This window comes from Vicia villosa, linkage group LG6, assembly GCF_029867415.1.
Source record: "Vicia villosa cultivar HV-30 ecotype Madison, WI linkage group LG6, Vvil1.0, whole genome shotgun sequence".
NCBI classification, from domain to species: domain Eukaryota; kingdom Viridiplantae; phylum Streptophyta; class Magnoliopsida; order Fabales; family Fabaceae; genus Vicia; species Vicia villosa.
The window spans coordinates 60,982,334-61,001,563 of record NC_081185.1 but is presented as its reverse complement, the minus strand read 5'-3'; the positions used below and the strand labels follow the sequence as shown (position 1 = coordinate 61,001,563).

Here is a 19,230-nt window from a genome sequence, read left to right as displayed (position 1 = left end):
TCTTCTATCAATTTGGTTGAAGGCATACACCACTGTGATTAAGACCTGACTTCTCCCATCCTATCATAAACCTCCATATGCATATGTTGTGCTGAGGTGTGTATCACTTGCAGCCGAATCTCATTAGAATCCCATAGAAGCCAAATTCTGCCATTATGATTATCCTTATAATTGTCTGCAATATTCCACTTTCCAAACTTATTTCTGATTCTGTTAGCATTCTTCTCCTTTATTCTGGTCTCTCATAAAGCAATGATGGGGACTTTAAATTCACTAAGAGCATAGCAGATTTCACTATGTCTAGCATCTTTATTCATGCCCCTCACATTCCAGGTCACTATCATTGGGCTTGTGATGATTCCCCTATCAGAGTCTCTCCAGCCTGTAGGGAATGAAAGCTATTATTACATACCACCTCTTGTCCTCTCGTTGGGCTCTTATCTGTCAAAGGCTTCTTTCCTCTATCACCCTTGCCTGATGTTACCTAAATCCAATTTTCCTCTGTTGCTGGGTTGTCCAGTATCTCAGGTTGTTTCACTTCAACGTTCTCCACATTCTTAGGCTGTCAAACCTTCTCCTTGCCCTTCTTCTTCAGCACAAGTTTGATAGAACAGTCATGCCCCATCCTAAGGCATTGTTGGCAGTACTTAGATTTCCCCTCATATTCAACCTTTTGTTCAAATCTCCTTCCCGTATGGTCCTTAATCCAAATAGTTTCCTTACTCTTCTGAGTAATATCCACTTCCACCAGTACACGAGCATAATATATCCTTAGTTTCTTTGTTGTAAATTCATCAGTGGTTATGGGATTACCTATTACACTAGTGATCTTTGAGATGCTCTTCTCCCCCAAGAGGTGCAAGGGCAGTTGTGGCAATGTAATCCAAATAGGAAAACTCTCAGCATATCTTCCTTAATTTCAAACTCAGCAAACCAGTGCCTAACGAATAGAGGTACTCCATAAATGAAGTATGGACCCTGAAGCATAACTCTGTCTCTATACTCACTATTCTTAAATCTAGCTATGAAATAACCAGAATCATTATAGTATAGTTCAGGCAGAGTAACAAAATTCCATACCTTCTCCATGAATCGTTTGACTGCATTCATTGACAGCGTTTCTCTGATAGCAAATAGGATCAATGCATTCTCCCAGTAGTGTAATTCATCCTCAACATCAGATTCCTCAATAGCTACTTCATCTTCACCATTGACTATCGTCGGGGCTATGAATTCCACTGCCATTCCTCTGTTGAGATCTCTATTTCCTTGTATCACATTTGTCCACAATTTTCCTTTTGATTGGTCCTCCCCCCAATTTGTGGTGTTGGAACCCTAACCGGAGACGCATCTTTGCGAACCCTAGGGCTGTTGTGCGGTGTCATAGTGTTCTCGTCTTTCTCCCAATCCAATTGTGTGGTCTTCGGCGTGACCACTACCTCCTCCTCTTCGCCGTCCTTTCCCTCACCTCCAGCTACCACCACTACTTGTGTAACAATAGTCCTCTCCCTCGTCCTTTGGTGCGTCACCACCTGTTTCTTCGGCGGCCGACCTACGCCCCTCTTGTCCATGGGAAGGGCTCACCGGAAAGCACTATCGAAAATCGTCAGTGCCGGAAATCCTTTCAAAGTGTACTATATGTGAAAAATAATTATTCATAGAATTTTACCTTTATTTTCTTTTGATTGTCATAATGATTTATTAAAAAAATTTAGTACAATAATACTCAATAAATATTGTAACTAATATTTTTCATATTTAAATATTTTAAAAAAATTATTAAATTTTTATTATAATTTTTTTTATACTTGTTTAGAAAACACATAATTTTCTAAAAACGTATTTAAAATAGCATTTTTTTTTAGTAGAAATTTTAAACACATTTATATTATTTTTTTAATGTTTATATATTATCATCAATATAGTGTATAAATTACAATTTTAGTATTCATTAAAATAAAAATAAAAATAAAATATATTAGAGAGTTTTATTAATAGACAATTAAATAAAAGATTTAGTAGATATAAAGCCAAATATTTTATTACGAGAAGAAAAAGACACTTTTATTTTATTTTTATTTTTAAATAAGTAAGTTATTTTCTAAACAAAGATATTTGTAAAATAGATGAAAAAAAGAGGAAAAATAAAAAACTTAAAATTAGAGTTTAGAAAGAATTAATTTAAGATTATCTACTTTATCGTAAAAATTGATTACCTAAATTATATTTAAAATTTATTTTGATATTTTTTTTAATCTTAATATATTATAAATCTTGAAATATAGGCTAGATTTCTAGATTGTATAGGTTTGACAGTTTTTTTAATAATGATTTACATTTGGAGATTTTTAATAGTGGTGATTAAATATTATACTATTATTATTATTGTCGTTATTTTCATAATAGTGGTAGTTGGATATTAAATTATTATTATTATTGTTATTTATTTTTAATATAAGGGTAAATTAGTAAAAATGTAATTAGGGTTTTTACTTAGAGTTGCTACCAAGATGACATATGGCTAGGGTTGTCATCATGACAATTTTAGATTTATATTAAGTAGATTATATGGTATTTGAATGATAATATTATGTTAAGAGTATTTTATATTATATAATAAATGGGTAAGGTATATGTGAATATTCAACGTGATTTTATTCTTGAATAAAATTCATGCGATATAATTGAATATTACAAATAAAAATAAAACTATTTAACTAATTATGATATTTCAGTTATCCAAATAAAAATAAAACTATTTAACTAACTATGATATTTCAGTTATCCAAATAAAATTTTCTTTTACAAATTATTTATTTTTGTTTAATAATATAAAAAAAAGTTTATAATTCTATATTGAAAAATAAGAAACGCGAAATAATAACGGGTAATTGAGTATTGAGAAATTTTGAGTTTGAACAATTACTTTTAATTCATTATAAAATTAATTTAAAAAGATTTCGTTTTGGTTTAATATTTTTAGATATATTTCAAAAATGGGTGGTTTTGGAAAATGAAGAGCCTATTATTTTATGAGCTGTATATTAGATTTTTAGGAAGAAAAAGAAGTCGTAGAAGAGTAAATAAAAATAATTAAACGAATAGATAGGAAATTGATAAAACTTTTTGTATAATGTGAATTTCAAAATAGAAAAAGAAGCAAAAACTCTTACAAATTCTCACGTGACTAAAGAAAAGTTAAATTTTAAACCTAAAACCATCAACATAATATATATTATATATTATATATATTTATATAATATTAAAATAATTTAATTGTATGCTATTGTTATTGGAGATAAAAAAAAAACAACAAAAATTAATTTTGCAGGCTAAATGCAACCTTTTATGGATAACATAATACAATTAGCGGTTCGTAAATTTTCCTGACCAATACTCCTACTTTGAATTTTGTGATTATTGACTTTACCACACTTTATACTGCAAATGCAAACGCAAACCCAAGCGTCAATTCACATAATTTTTTGATGGTACTCATTAGCGCCGCCTCTTAAGTTTCCAACACAAAACTATTACAATAATTTATCATTAATAGAAAACTAGTGTGATACTCGTGCGTCCGCACGGGTACCCGTTGTGGCCTTGTTATTTTTGTTCAATATTGATATTATTGTAGAGGTAAATGTCCTAAAAATAGTTGTGTAAAATATAGAAATTTCTTTTCAATAGGTTGGGCCAAAGTTTGAGATATTTTGATCAATAAACATCATTTTCCCGTTAATATTTAATATTTCGATCAGTAACTTCATGTTCCCGTTAATATTTAATATTTTGATAAGTAATTCATGTTCTCGTTAATATTGAATATTTTATTCAGTAACTTCATGTTCCCGTTAATATTCAATATCTTGATCAATAACTTCATGTTCCCGCTAATATTCATTATTTTGATCAGTAACTTCGTATTTCCGTTAATATTCCAAATTTGTTCCCGTTAATATTCAATATTTTGATCAGTAACTTCATGTTTCTGTTAATATTCATTATTTTGATGAGTAACTCTGTGTTCCCGTTAATATTTCAAATTTTTTTTCGTTAATATTCAAAAAAATTATCAGTAACTTAATGTTTCTGTTAATATTCAAAAAAAATTATTAGTAACTTCGTGTTTCCTTTAGTATCAAATATTTTGTCAATAACTCTGTGTTCCCGTTAATATTTATTATTTTAATCAGTAACTTCGTGTTCCCGTTAATATTCAAATTTTGGATAAGTAGCTTAATGTTTGCGATAATATTCAAAATTTTGATCTGTAACTTCGTGCTCTCGTTAATATTCAATATTTTAATCAATAACTCCGTGCTCCTGTTAATATTTAATACATCACCATATTGTCCAACATTCAGCCTCGCGACCATAACATTGATTCGGTATTGCGTACCCTGATAAAACATCTAAAACCTGCATCACAAAACAAATAACCCTTAACACTTTCGCCAATTAACTTCTTCAAATAGTTACAAGCATCCTAACATTTACTAACAGGTTTTAATTACTAATAGAACAAATTATTTTTTTAAAGATGATATACTAATAGTTTTCAACTAATTGTTTTAACACTAACATAGTTTAATTTCACTAATCCAGCCAAGTCCTACTAACAGTTGCAGTTGTAATTCTTCCAATTAACACATACTAACAATCCAAGTTTCAACTTTAACATAGCTAACTGAATCATAATTAACAGTTAACAATTTCTCTAACTGTCAAATAACAACCTAACAATTTAGACTAAACCATTTCTTTAACTAACATAACAGTTCCATGTTCAGCCCTGCACATTCATACAAACGAACTCAGTCCATATCAGTGTCTAAGCATCCAAAACCAAATGGCATAACTTTTTCGACCCAGCCTCTAAACCAGAAAAAGCCAACATCCCGAACTCACTTCTACTAATCATAAACTCATTATCAGCTTTCGATTTCTAAAATCTAATTGCAACTAACTTTCATTAACTTTCATTAACATCACTAACCGAATCCACCATTTCACAATCAACTGTCAACAAAATCTAACATCATATAACCAATTGACTTCCCCAATAATGCCTAAATTTGTCCTTGAATGACTTCCCCAATAATTCACACCTGAAATCAAATCATAGTTTACAATATCATGACATAAATTAATGAAATGAACATCAAAATACTATATATATATATATATATATATATATATATATATATATATAAATACATCATCTAATTGTTTTTACCAATTTCCTCGCATTCCTGCAAGCAATATGTCCATTTTAAGAAGCTCGACAGTCCAATCTATGGTATGAATCTTCGCAATCACAACTGATGTTACCAATCTAGCATAGCGATAAAGATCTTCTTCATCTTTTAATTCCGGGTATTCTTTTTAATAAAGTACAATAATTAGTTTTTTTTATTGTTTAAACAAAACTTAATTAAATGTATGAATTCATTAGTGTATATATACCTTGAGAGCATCACAAACAGCAATGTGTTCTCGAATAAAAAGACTCTGCAAAACTGAAACACCAGCCCAACTATTACGAACATCACCCGATATTGCTAATCCATCTTCATTATGAAGAAGATTTCCTTCCTTTGATATTTTTAACTTGCCATCTTCAAAAGTCCTCACTTGTCTAAAAACTCTATCAGTGTTTCCATATATAGCACTTCCATCCCTTTTAATATCATATGCATATTCATTCATGTCAGTTATATATGTGTAAGCTCATTATATAGAAGTAACAGCCAAGAGCCAATACATCTATGGAAGAAACGAATTTAAATCAAAATACTTTAGGAAGGCCGTGACACGAGATGAGTACGGATCAGTCGGAGTTAGAGAAACGGTTGTCGGCAGGGGGTTGTTTAAAACTGCACAGAAAACTCAACCAACCAAAATCAATACTCAGTCAATGAAAATTGAATAGAAAATTCAGCCAACCAAAAAACAGATAATGTATGTGCTTTAGATTTATATAGTAGAAAAAAACAAAAAGTAGAATATAACAAAATCTTATATAGTAGAATAATCGAAGGATATTAATATCACTAACACTTTCACATTTTCAACTATTCAAATCAACAATTATTATATATTCAACTCCAAAAACTACCAATTCAACACATGGAATCAAACATGACATAACAGCAACAGAAATTGACTGATATTTTTGTATAGATGACTTCTTTAGTCTCCTTCAAAGTACATGTTTCTGCAATGCAATTTTAGACTTACCAGTTGATCCGCATCGACGCCCGATGAGTATCAGTTTTTAAGAGCTCTATAGTTCAATCGATTGTATGGATTTTCACAATGACTGTTGAAGTCACCAATCTTGCATACGTATAGAGTTGCTCATCATCAAAATCAGGAAAGTCTTCTTGTAAGAAAAGAAAAAATACCGATTGGATTATTTCTCGATGCAAAAAATGATCGCAAATGGAGCCAAGTTATGCAATAGATGAAAAGAATTTGGCTTACTTTTAGCATGTCACATAATGCATTATGCTCTTTGATAAACAAAGCCTGCAAAAGGGAATAACATGCCCATGTATCCATATTACTGTTATCAGCAAGATACAAAATTAGTAATGAATCTAATTATGAATCATACACACATACCTCAAGTTAAATAAGTTTGGCATCTTCTGATTTGAATTAATCACTTGCATAAGAGCATTCATTATTTGAGCACAACAATAGAGTTGCTTAACTCTAATTTGCTGAATTATATATCATGTTACATAAACTTTGAACACTTAAGCATATTTTTATTATAACAGCAGTCATTTTAGGACTCACATGCTACTATAGATCCTTACATGGGAAACTAATTCAGATTCTCTTGAATAATCCCAATATCGACATCCTAATATTTGAAATGAAAATATCCACCATATTGTAAAAATATTTGCATATAAAACGCATGGGGCTTACTGAAATCATTCTCCCGTAGTGAATTTTGACAAGAAAATACAAAAAATGGAAAATCAGCAGCAGTGTAATAAAAATTGGCAACATGAGATGTATGCATTATTATCGATACCTATTAATGCCTCTGTATCAGCAGCAGTGCCTGCTCCACAACAACTTGTCTTATACCGGATTGATGTAAGTGTACGCAAAAACCATCCTTCCAAAAGGTCCCCAGGGTCTTCCAAGATATGCATATGAAATTTCTCGATTACTTGTAAATTTCGATCTGAGTAGCGCTATAGCACTGCTATTTCACAACATTGATTCAAATTACCTGTAATATTGACTTTGGCGTGACAACAACATCAACCGGCACTATAAATCCAATCAGAAGACAAGTTAATAAAGAAAAATAAACATAAGAAAAAAGGATACGATCAGTTTAAGACTCCTTGCGGAATTTCTCAGCAGCTTCAACGAAACCTTCTTCGACAGGGAAAATTATCACCAATTTATTCATGTCTTGTATCTTAATATTGACATTATTAAGCTTCCTCTCCCACTCTTCACTTGGAATCAATTTCTTTGATGTCGCCTTTACCCATGTATTTTAAAGACAAAAATCATCACTTTACCAAATAACTTGAAACACAGAAAAGGTAGTTCTGCTGTCACTTTAACATTTTGGATTCAATAATTTCCAAGCTCAAGCCTTTTGTGGTGTCTGAAAAATTTGAGACAAGAAAAAGATAAACACCACTGAATTATTGTTCATCTTCTTATTTACAAAATTTCTAAAGTTACAGCAACAAAGTCACTTAAAGTCATACCTTGTTAGCTTCAAAATCAGTGATAAAACTCGATCCAGTCTTAATCTCATGAATCTGTCAAAAACACAAATAAGAGATAAGTTACAACTTGCCTGAAACATCACATAAATCAGAAACGAAATAAAGATATTAAAAGCAACAACAAAATAAGGGATTAAAGTTTATCAATTTAATCTCTATAAACAAAAAGGACAATAAATCATACCTAAATAATCTCCTTCTTCGTCAACATCAATGAAAACTTAACACTGTTGTTACCATTCCTCAACGGAGACGGCGACATTTTAGCTTTACATATATAAAGCAAGAAGGAGTGTCTTCTTCTATAGCAGTGGATGAAAACATGTAAACCGATTCGCGGTTTGAAACCCTAAAATCTCAATCCAACAGATGCACCAACTTAAACCGATTCGAACACCATTCTTGTTTCGGTGTGATACCGAAATAACAAAAGAGATAGCGAAAGAGGTAGAGAAGGAAGAAGAGCAACAAAAAGAAGATGGATCAAGAGAGATAGAGAAGGAGAAAATGAGAGAAAGAAAGAGAGATAGTGAAAAAGGATGAGAGAAAGAGAAGATGATGAGTTTTTTGAATTAAAGTTGATTTTGAAAGAAGAGGTTAGAGATAGGGTTTGTATCGATTGAAGCAAATCCATGTTTGCAAGCAAAGTAGATAAATTCAATCTGCTACAGACTTGATGGGAAAGGATGGAAGCAAAAGGAGAAGGAAAAAGCAAATGAAAAGGCAAGTGTTTTTAGAGTAAGAGAGAGATAGCTGCGAAAGAATGCAGAGGGTGTCCACGTGGACAGGTCCAATGAAGAGTATTTAGAAAAAGGGCAATATTGGTATTTCAAGAACAACTTATTTTCTTATATTGTAGATTATTTTAATAATACATGTGCTTAATTTTAGAATAGATCAATTATAAAAGAATTTGATATCACATTTTATGTCGTATAAGAATACTCAAAACATCTTTATAAATACAAACAACATAAAGCTCCAATCCTTTCAGTTGTTAGTTGTTACTACCAATTACCATGTCTGCTACTACTATCACTCAAACAGAGGAGCTTGTGTCCTAGAAACTTATGTTGAATGAAAAGGATAACAAAATATTGTTTGCTTTAGTTAAGCCAAAAACTTCAACCTCTTTCAGTGACTGCACTAAAAAAATATTCAAATTTTCAATAATCAATGAATAAATTTATTACTATAACAAATAATAAATTTATTATAAATGATTTGATTTTCTTTATATAATAACAAATGTCATCGTCAAAGTAAATATACTATTTTTCCCAAAATACATATATTAATTTTTTTTCAAATTATTTAAAAATAATAATATTTTATTATAACTCTGCATTGAAATTTTAAAGAATTGATCTTTTCCATTATTTCCTATCTATCATAAATTTTAAATCGTAATAATTATTCATTGCTACGGTAAAATAATTCAAAATTATAATAATTACTTTTTTTAATATTTATTTATTTAATTACTATTATTAATAATTTATAATATTGATTAATAATAAGGAAGAAATTCATTATATTAGTTTAATTAGGAAATAAAAATAAATATGATAGGCATTTACGTTCTTATTTTGTAACATTTTTATGTACCCTCTAATTTTTGTTTTAGTGTAACAGCAACATCATTCCTTACATAATAACTACAATTATGATCGATATAAAATAAATCAATAAAAAGAAGTTTTTAAAATAGTTTATTGAAACCATTTAAATATATTTATTTTCAAGATTGAATCTAACTCTGAAAAATTATTAATACAAAGGAAAATTTAACTCAACGTGATTAGTGGCTTTGACCCAAAACACATTCGTAAAAGGAGAGAATTTTGACATTTTGGATTCAAAAGCTTTGGAGTCCCACTTTATTGAAAACTTTGAAGAAATCTCCTGCATCAGAAGAACATAAACAAACCCAACACTTAAGCTAATAAACACTTGAACAAAAATCAAATTAAAGAAATAAAAAAAATTCTTCCTTCACATAAACAAACTCATCACTTGAACTAATAAGCACTTAAACAAAAATTAAATCTGAGAAAGAAAAAAATCTTCTTCCTTCACAAAACAATCCAAACACTTAAACTAATAAGCTTAGTATCATTCTACCATTTCAAATGTAGAATGAATGTTTCACATAATAATAGAATTCAGATCTGAAAAATCCAAAAACGAAGAATTTGGATCAGAAAAATAAAATCCCAAGAATCACTTACTTCTTAGGTGTCTCTTTTTGTGTGGAACCTCAACGTGGAACCTCTTCATATGCAAGTAGAGTAATGGGTAATACCTGGTAAGATTTGTTAGCTATGCATAATCCGTAAGTCTTACTTTGAATGGTGTTACAAAAAAACAATTTAAAAAAACATGCTTTAAGGAAACATGGTAAGATCAGTAAGATCTGTTATCAATCCTTGATGTTAATATTCAGATGTAAATAACAACCTGAAACCATGTATAACACTAACATACATCAACATCAAAAATACCAATAACATAAAAGGAAATGAATCATGATCTTTTTTATGAAGAATCAAAGTAAATTAAAAAACGAAGCAATTAAAGATGATGATTGAAAAATCAAAGTAGAAGAAGATGATGATTGAAAAATCGCAAAATGCATGGGATTCTGATGGACATCTATTGCCACGTTTTATAGAGTTATGAAGGAGTAAAAAACACTTAGAAAGGGGGGATTGAATAAGGGTTTCTTCCAAAAACGGTAGATAAAAATAAATTTCTCATAGCTTGTGATAAAAATAAGGGTTTCTTCTCATACTCAGCATGTGAGATAGCATTTAACAATATATTTCTTGATTTGTGATGATTCTTGAATTCTTTCTTTTGGTCATCACTCATAGCTTGTCTTGTAATCTTGACTCCACCAGCATTTATAGAATGTGTGTAACCATCCAACACTAAATCCCATAAGTCACCATCTTGACATAGAAAGTAACTTTCAAGTCTATCCTTCCAATACTCAAAGTTCTCACCATCAAAGACTGGTGGTCTGTTGTAACCATTGAAGCTAATGCTTCCATTGTTACCATTGTTTTGCTCAGGAGGAGGAGTAGAAGTAGTTGTTTCAACCATTTTGTGTTTTTCTCCCTGAATCTTTTCTCTAACACGGTTAAGTGTTTGCACATAGAACCGGCGCTCTGATGTCAATTGAAGGAGTGAAAAACACTTAGAAAGGGGGGATTGAATAAGGGTTTCTTCCAAAAACGGTAGATAAAAATAAATCAGACAATTATTTTTATCTTGGTTCGTTGTTAACTAAACTACTTAAGTCCATCCCTGACAAGGTGATTTACCTCAACTGAGCATTTAATCCACTATGTTCTCCACTTAGATACCCTCTAAGTCTTCCAGAGTATTCTAATCATAACTTGATCACTCTAGGAATTCCTTTTACAATCAATGTAAAATAAATATTACAAGAGATTCAAATGCTTCTTAATACGCTATAATCACAAAGTGATTTTTCTCTTAAGTTTAAGTTCTAACACTCACTAAAATATTACAATGTTGTGAGGTTGAAGATGAAGTTCTTCTTTGCTTTTGTGTGATTTTAATTTGACAGCGTTTTGGTTCTTTTGCGTTCAAGAGTTGTTGCTGTTTCTGAATCAGAACTTCTATATATAGGCGTTGAGGAAAAATGACCGTTGAGAGCATTTAATGCTTTGCGTGAATAGTACACTACTGCGTTCAATGTTTCACTCTTTTGTCAACTACCTCGAGCCATGCTTCAGCTGCTTTTACTGACTTTTCCTTTTGTAGCTTCTAACGTTCTTTTTGTCAGTCAGAGATTTGATGTTATAGCCTTTTCATCTTGTACTTTCTTCTGGACTCAGATTATGTAGAATAACGTTTGAATATCAGAGTCTTCAGCTTTGGTGCAGATGCAACTTCTGCCTTCAGACTTTAGAAGTGCTTTGAGCGTGATACCATCAGATCTTCAGAGCCTTGCTTCTGCTGCCAACTTCTGATGCTTTCCAAATCATGTTCTGAATTCTGCAGGACCATCTTCTGATGTCTGCCAGACCATGTTCTGATGAAGCCATCTATATCTTCTAGGTCAGAGCTTCTGAATGCTGATTTTGTGCATACTCTTTTAGACTTTTCCTGAAATGGAAAACGTGAATAATTAGAGTACCACATTCTCTTATAGAAAATTCATATATAATGTTATCATCAAAACTAAGAATATTGATCAGAACATTTCTTGTTCTAAACAATCTCCTCCTTTTTGATGATGACAAAAACATACAGAATTGATATGAATTTGTATCCAGAATATCAGATGAAAAAGACAATACACAGATATAGCATAAAGCATATTAATCAGAGTGTGTGAATATGTCTCCCCCTGAGATTAACAATCTCTCCCTGAAATTAATACTAGAAGATTTTATAAATAAAAGGCTTCCCTGAGTATTTTCCATTTCATATGAGACTTTCACGTTGAACTTTAAACTTCAGATAATTCAGAGCTTCCATTGGACAGCTTCATAGCTTTGAATTTCTCTTTGAGAGCACTTGGCTTTATCAGAGCATCAAGAAGGCTTGCTTGTATCAGAGCTTCATAGCTTCTTGTATCAGAGCATAGCTTCTTTGTGATCTTGAAACTTCTTGTATCAGAGCTATCAGAACATAGCTTGTATCAGAGCTTGAAACTTTATGTATCAGAACATTAAGCTTGATTGCTTCAACTCTTTGAGAGATTTTCTTCAGATATGCTTCTCCCCTTTTTGAACTTGTTCATAGTATCACATTCCTGCAAAACTATCAGAGACAGAAAACTTGCAATATAATTTTTAGGAATGTTAAGACTTAAGCCTAGCAACTGATATTATAAATCAATTCAATTAGCATGTTTCTCCCCCCTTTTGTCATAACATCAAAAAGTATAAAAGATTCAGATGAAAGACACACAGAGTGAAGAAAGAAATATGTATTTCATTGATTAATCAGAAGAGAGAGTACAAAGCAGATGCACAACAAATCAGATGCAAGAAACAAGAAAAACAACTAAGACACAAGACACAGATTACGACTGGCTAGACTTAGAGGCTAAGGCTACCAAAAGGTTCTTAATCTCAGCAGTGTCTTCAGCTTGCTTCTTGGAGGATTCTTCTGTTCTCTGCATCCAAGATTTGAATTCCTCATTGGTTTCATCTTGCTTGTCCAGACGAGTGAACACAGAAGATTGATTCACTTGGAGTTCCTTTAGAGTCTCCATCAAAACAGATGTAGAAGGACCAACAGAAGAAGTAGGAACATCAGAAGCTGGAATCATCTGATTATCAGCAATAGGTTCCTCTTCAACAGGAATAGCTTCACCTTGTTGCTCTTCAGTAACTTGTTGCTCTTCTTCAGCAGGGTCTTCTTTAGGAGGATACTCAATCTAAGGATACACCAAATGAGGATACTCTTCCAGAAGGTTCTCCCGGAACCAATCAAACAGAGTCTTGAAGTCTCCAGTCAGAACTGAAAACGGATAAGACGTCCAGACAACCAGAGGCAAAGGATTATCCACTTCCATTTCATCCACAAAGGGAGCTTCTTCCAGAGGCTTCCAGTCAGAAATAGGATGAGAATTAATGCCAGCAACATACTCCAGAGCTAGTCCAGCAGGACCAGGAGCAGCAGCAAGACAATCCTTCTGGAGGTCTAGAAACTCTGCCTGCACATCTTCAAGAAAAGCCGTCTAGAGCTTTTCAACAACCACATGATCCAGCTTGGAGTCATGGGAAACCTTCAGATACTCTAACCCTGTCCGTACCTTATATTTTAATAATTCAAAACGTATATCAACAGAAGGTTTAGGAGGGTTGGTTCTGAGACGGGTGATTGGAGATTCTGGTTGAAAGATCGAGTATGGTTCAGAAACTCTATCAAACAAGAAAGAGGTGTTTGAAGAGGATGGTTGAAGGAATGATTCAACTTCATTGTCAGAATCTAAGACTACGACAATAGGGTCAGAAAATGTGGATGGTGATGAAGGGTCAGCAATTGGTGAGATTGGTTTAGGAATAGAGGAGGTTGGTTGATTAGTGGAGAATATATTTTTAGATGGAATTGGTGGAAAGAAAACATTTAGTGGTTTGGGGTTTATAATTGGTTCAGAATGAAGTGGGCGTTTTCTTTTTGTGGTGGTGGAAGAAGATGGAATTTCAGAAGATGGTGGTTTTTGCTGAGGGGGAAGGTCAGAAGAAGAATGTAAACTAGAAGTGTCTACATTACCAATTTCTTCTATTAACTTCTGAAACTGTTCAGAAGTTCTGGGAATTTTGAGAGATTCTGTTGATACTTGTTCAGAACTATTAACAGGTACAGAGTCAGAGATAACAATACCCGAAGGTTTCTTCTGCTTCTTAGCTTTCTTTGCAGCAGGACCTTCGCCAGTAACCTTTCTCTTCTTCTTCTTCTCTTTCTTCTTCTTATCCCTTTTGATTAACTCATCCAAAGATGGAGGATTTCTTCCTCGAATCCAAGAAGGATCAACTTCTGATTGGTCTCTTACACAGGACTCCAAATAGAGTTGGACAGATTCTGATAGTTCTTCCTTGAAAATTAGAGGAAAATCAACAACTGGATTTCTTCTGGTCAGAATATCAGGAATCACTGTTGGAGTAGAAGTCACCTTTCCAATCAACTGCATTCTCCTCAGAGTGTGGGCATCCAGAGTACTCCCATTAATAGTAGTCAGATCTTGAATGGAGCCAGCTGCTCTCAGAGTATCAATCAGACCACTCTCAGTCAGAATGTCTGATATCAGCCTTCCCATAGGTGTAACGCCCCGAATTTAATTAATTAGTTAATTAAATTATGGAAGGAATTATTTATTGGATTTAGCTGAAATTGGATTGTTATGCTGATCGAAGATATTAAGTTTAAGTCGGATTTATTTAGTCGGTTTAATTGGAGGATAATAGTAAGAATAATATGATTTATTTATTGGACTAATTGATTTAAGTGAATTGGGTTGGATTAGTGTGTGGTAAATAACAATGAGGAAGTGTGAAGGATTGGCCCAATAAGAGTTATAGGAGTTATTTGGATTATTTGGAAAATAAAGAAAAAGAAAAGAAATAGGTTTTTGTTGTACTGTACGAAGAAAATAAGGGTTTGGAGGAGAGGTGAAGAAGAGAGCAATGGCGGAAGAGAAAAGCCAGGGGAAGTCCAATTTTCGCAGCAAGTTTCTGTGGTGAGACACCTTAGCAAAACAAACGTTTCTCCCGATCCAACCGTTGGATCGTCGCGGTTCTTGGACACAGCGTTCCAGACTCGTAGAGGTAACTTCTGACCGGAGCGATTTTCGTTTTGATGATTTTAAGTCCGTCTGACAAAACGATTTCCGAACAGGTTTTTGGTGCGTCTCTGCACGTTGTTAGAAAAGATTTTTGGAGAAAAGTTGGAAGCGGCGGCATAAGCTATGGCAACCGGGAGAGTAGAGGAATCTCCAATCCAAAGGTAAGGGTGGGGTTCTTACTCTATAACCGGGGTTATGATGAACACGTATGTGGGATGGGGTTTATGAATTTGCCTCAGTGTCGGTGTTTGATTATGTGGTTGATTCTGAGTCCTTGGTTGTTATTCATAATTGGTTGCTCCGTGTTGATTTGGGGATGATTTGTAGGTTGCTGTTGTATTGTGTTTTAGTGGTGGAAAATTGTTATGTTGTTGTTATAAATGTTGTGTTCTTGAATTAAGTTGTAGAAATTCAATCAAATGAATTGGTAGTAATGCTTATTATTAGAAATAGTTGGCATGTGGTATAAGTTGCAGAAAGTGGAAAATAACACGAAGGAGCAATGGCAGAAGTATAAAGTAGTAGGCTGAATCGGTAGCCTAATTATAATGCGATAAAAGTAACTGTAGCAATAATGATGGCTTATGTAGCGGTAATTCAAGTAACGGAGTTGTTGATAATTAACAAATAATAATAATTAAGTTGTTGGTGCCTTAGTGGTAGATGTTGATAGCTGCAGAGTTGTTACAACCTTGGTAGGAATAATTTGGTAGTAGTATAAGGACCAATGATGTAAGTTGGTGGACAATTAAGTATAAGTTGTTGAGTAGAATGTAGTATATGTTGCTATTAAGTAGTATAAATAAGACTTATAATAATAGTCGGTATGAGTAAGCGTTGTGTCGAGTTGTTGTTGTTATGTTGTTTCTAGTATGTTATTATTGAACATGATATAGTTGAATATGTTGTTAGTAAGTTGTTGGGAATATGTTGTCGTTGTTGAACAAGTTGTTATTACTATGTTGAAATGTTGTTGTTATACGTCGCTGTTGAATTGTCGTTGATTACGTTGATGATGTTGTAGGCCTATGGCCAATGTTGAATAAGTTGAAAATTGATTATGTTGTTCAGCATTGTTATTGTCCCGACTTGTGGGCATGTTTAAGTTGTAGGTCGTATGACCAATGTTGGATTAAGTTGATGCATCTGTTGCATGTTCAAGTTGTTGTTTACGTTGTTGTTGTCGTTGTTGTTGTTGTTTCGTTGTTGTTGTTATGACGTTGTGATTGTTGTCGCATGCATACATTTGCATTGTTTACGTTGGCCTAGATGGCACCTGATTACGTTGGCCTTGATGGCACCCTGTTTACGTTGTTGAAATGCCTCGATAACCTGGCATATGTTTACGTTGGGAGTTTTACTCCAAATGGTACCACATGCATTTGCATAGTTGAGTCACATTTGATTTGTATGTCTGAGCTGTTGTTGATGTTTAAGTTGTTACCGTTGTTGTTGTTGTTGTTGATGTTTAAGTTGTTACCGTTGTTGTTGTTGTCGATGTTTAATTTGTTATCGTGTTGTTGTTGTTGTTGCTATTTGATAAATTGTCGTTTGATATAAGTTGATGTGGTTATAAGTTGCTTTTGTGATTAAGTTATTGTTGGTTATAAGTTATGATTGCCATTAAGTTGTTATTGTTGTTAAGTTGTCATTACTGTTAAGTTGTTGTTGTGATCAAGTCGTTGTTATTAAGTTGTTGTTATTAAGTTGTTGTTACTAAGTTGTTGTTATTAAGTTGTTGTTATTAAGTTGTTGTTACTAAGTTGTTGTTATTAAGTTGTTGTTACTAAGTTGTTGTTGCTAGTAAGTTGTATTGATTTAAGTCGCTTACTCGTTGTTGTATAATTGCTATGTAAAGTGGTAGAATTTGTATAATCCTAATCTAATATACTGTTTATCATACACCTGTTTATATTGTATGATATCTCACCCCTTCTGTAATGATGTTACCTATTATGGGTAATTGAGTAGGTACTCAAGAATAGCTGTGGAAGCGAAGTAACTTTATGAAGTCTTTAGTTGCTGTTAGTCGATTGGTGTCTTGCTCTGATACGTAGCACTTGGGATGGGATTATGATTGTTTATGTCGGTCATGTTGTTGTTATTATAAGACGATGAATAGTTGTTATTATTTGTTGTTGAAATTGTTTCTAATTGTTGTTATTACAATAATTCCTGAATAATTATAAATTGAAGTTTTGATTTTAGTTGGATAAAGTTGTATATGATTTATAAGTTGTGAACGCCGAATGCTATGTATCATAATAAAAGCAAATATAGGTTGGTTGTTTGTTGGAATAAGTTGAGAATGTAATGCCTCATGTTTAATGTTTGAAATTTCCGCATTCTGATTTAAATATAACGTTGGGTAGATTTGGGGTGTTACAATAGGGATGGTATTCTTCTTAATCTTGGGATATTTCAGACGTTCTGCTTCTCTTGATTCTTTCACGTGAGTCCTCAGATGATGGAACAGAACATGAGGCAAGTTAATTCTCATACCCTTTCCAATGTGTAGCAACCTGCCCTAAAAATTAAATTAGAGTCGCCACCTATTCTACCAGGGCGAATAGGAAACCCTACGCCGTTAAGAGATTCAGGGTAAGATATTATATTCAGGTCAAGGGAAGGTGTTAGGCACCCTTAACCCTTTCCTAAGGTTTTGAGTTTAAAGAAGAAGGTTTATGGCTAAAATTATTGAGGTTAATAGCTAAAGAAATGAAAAGGGCGAAAAGTGAGATTTGAACGAATTGAGGTTTTGGGGAAAGGGACTCGCCTTGGTTATCCAAGTGCCTACGTACCTCCTTATGGAGGATCAGAGTCTACATAGTTCGGGGCAGGGTTATACGCCTTAGATTTAGTATGAATGTGTTGAAGGTATTTTGAATTACCTTATCGTAGTTTGGAAATTTGTGGTTTGCAAGGCATTTTGAGTTACCTTATTCGCAGTTTCGAAATTCGCAGTATTGAAGAGATGAGTGTTTTAAGATTTGGCGTACAACCCTAATTTAATATGTTTCCGTTAGGTGTGATGATCAATAGGTTTGATCATCATAGTTAACGGATTAGATGAAGGATTGCTGACCATTCTGATCGATAGATTCGATCATCACGAACAGCAAATAAAATGTATTTTAGTTTTAGATAATTAAATAGTTTTATCATTATCTCTCATAATCAATAGATTTGATTATTACACGATAACGAATTTCATTATTGTATTTTATTGCTTTATTTCCCGCCAATGCGATCATTAGGTATGATCGAATCGAAGAGAAAATTATCCAGGGATCAATTGAATAAGAGTTAATGTTTTTTTGCCAAATAGCCAATGGGATTGGGCAAACCCTAATACTTTGATAACCTTTCTAGGGTTTTTGTGATTTTTTAACAATTAAAATTGATTAAATAAATTAAATCGACATAATCGAAATAATCGGGAGATGATCCTAAATCCTAGTCAGGAGCCTAATCCTAATTTACATTCTAATCCCAATTAAATAAATTAATTAACTTAAACATAATTAATTAATTTTTAATCTAAACAAATAAATAACAAAATAAAATATATATAATAAAACCTGGTTATGACCCTGTATGGTGAAGCCCTGAGTGTCCATGATAGACTGGCGCATCTGGGGCGTTGGATTCAATCTTTGTGAGATCTGATGGCAATGGTACGAGGGCGCATGGTAATCCCGGTGTATGTTGTGCGTGCTGGAACATGAAGAAATAATGGCCAAAATAATTATACAGACCCATGGATCGAACCCAGGTCTTTATAGTGACATGCGTTTCTCTCTTGCCAGTTGAGTTGCGCTTGGTTAGTCGTTTATAACATGCCCAGAATAAATTATATAGAAAAAACGAAGAGTTAATGGAATAGTCAAACAAAATATCCCCGTGGGACCCAGGTAGATCAACCAGCGAATAGGAAAGGGAGAGAGAAGACTTCTGAATGTTGACTAGCCACTCAAAAATTCACACGCGCGGAGAGAGAGAGAGAGAACGTTTGTTGACTGGCTAATAGGGGAATCCAAAGGCGCCACGCAAGCCTGTGCATGCCGGAGCTGTCTTCTTCTCCGGTGAGGCTTCACCTTCTCCGGTGAGCTGCTTCTTCGAACC

General features: G+C 33.1%; 1 protein-coding gene and 1 long non-coding RNA gene across 13 annotated transcripts; both read right to left on the bottom strand.

Annotated features, from left to right (window-relative positions):
• Nucleotides 1-4,344: 4,344 nt before the first annotated feature.
• Nucleotides 4,345-8,523, bottom strand: LOC131611572 (uncharacterized). 12 transcript variants are annotated; one of them, XR_009287015.1, is made up of 9 exons: nt 7,960-8,523; nt 7,755-7,808; nt 6,631-7,648; nt 6,490-6,534; nt 6,244-6,388; nt 5,801-5,891; nt 5,470-5,683; nt 5,240-5,384; nt 4,345-5,111 (listed from the first exon to the last, which is right to left on the bottom strand). It is a non-coding gene; the product is annotated as an uncharacterized LOC131611572 (long non-coding RNA). The 12 variants fall into 12 exon arrangements; XR_009287014.1 differs by having other exon boundaries at nt 5,801-5,879; XR_009287017.1 differs by having other exon boundaries at nt 5,470-5,879; nt 6,490-6,571; nt 7,055-7,162; nt 7,259-7,648.
• Nucleotides 8,524-12,840: 4,317 nt separating this feature from the next.
• LOC131613744 (uncharacterized) lies at nt 12,841-14,580 on the bottom strand. Its single transcript, XM_058885389.1, has 3 exons — nt 13,576-14,580; nt 13,309-13,476; nt 12,841-13,197 (listed from the first exon to the last, which is right to left on the bottom strand). The coding sequence occupies exons 1-3, from the start codon at nt 14,578-14,580 to the stop codon at nt 12,841-12,843; spliced, it is 1,530 nt and encodes a 509-aa protein (XP_058741372.1).
• Nucleotides 14,581-19,230: the final 4,650 nt, after the last annotated feature.

Coding starts and splice junctions, on each gene's coding strand:
- LOC131613744 (XM_058885389.1), bottom strand. CDS start 14,580: ATGGGAAGGCTGATATCAGACATTCTGACTGAGAGTGGTCTGATTGAT. Junction 13,477..13,575: donor TTGAATTATTAAAATATAAG/GTACGGACAGGG, acceptor GAAGATGTGCAG/GCAGAGTTTCTAGACCTCCA. Junction 13,198..13,308: donor TGGATAATCCTTTGCCTCTG/GTTGTCTGGACG, acceptor GTGTATCCTTAG/ATTGAGTATCCTCCTAAAGA.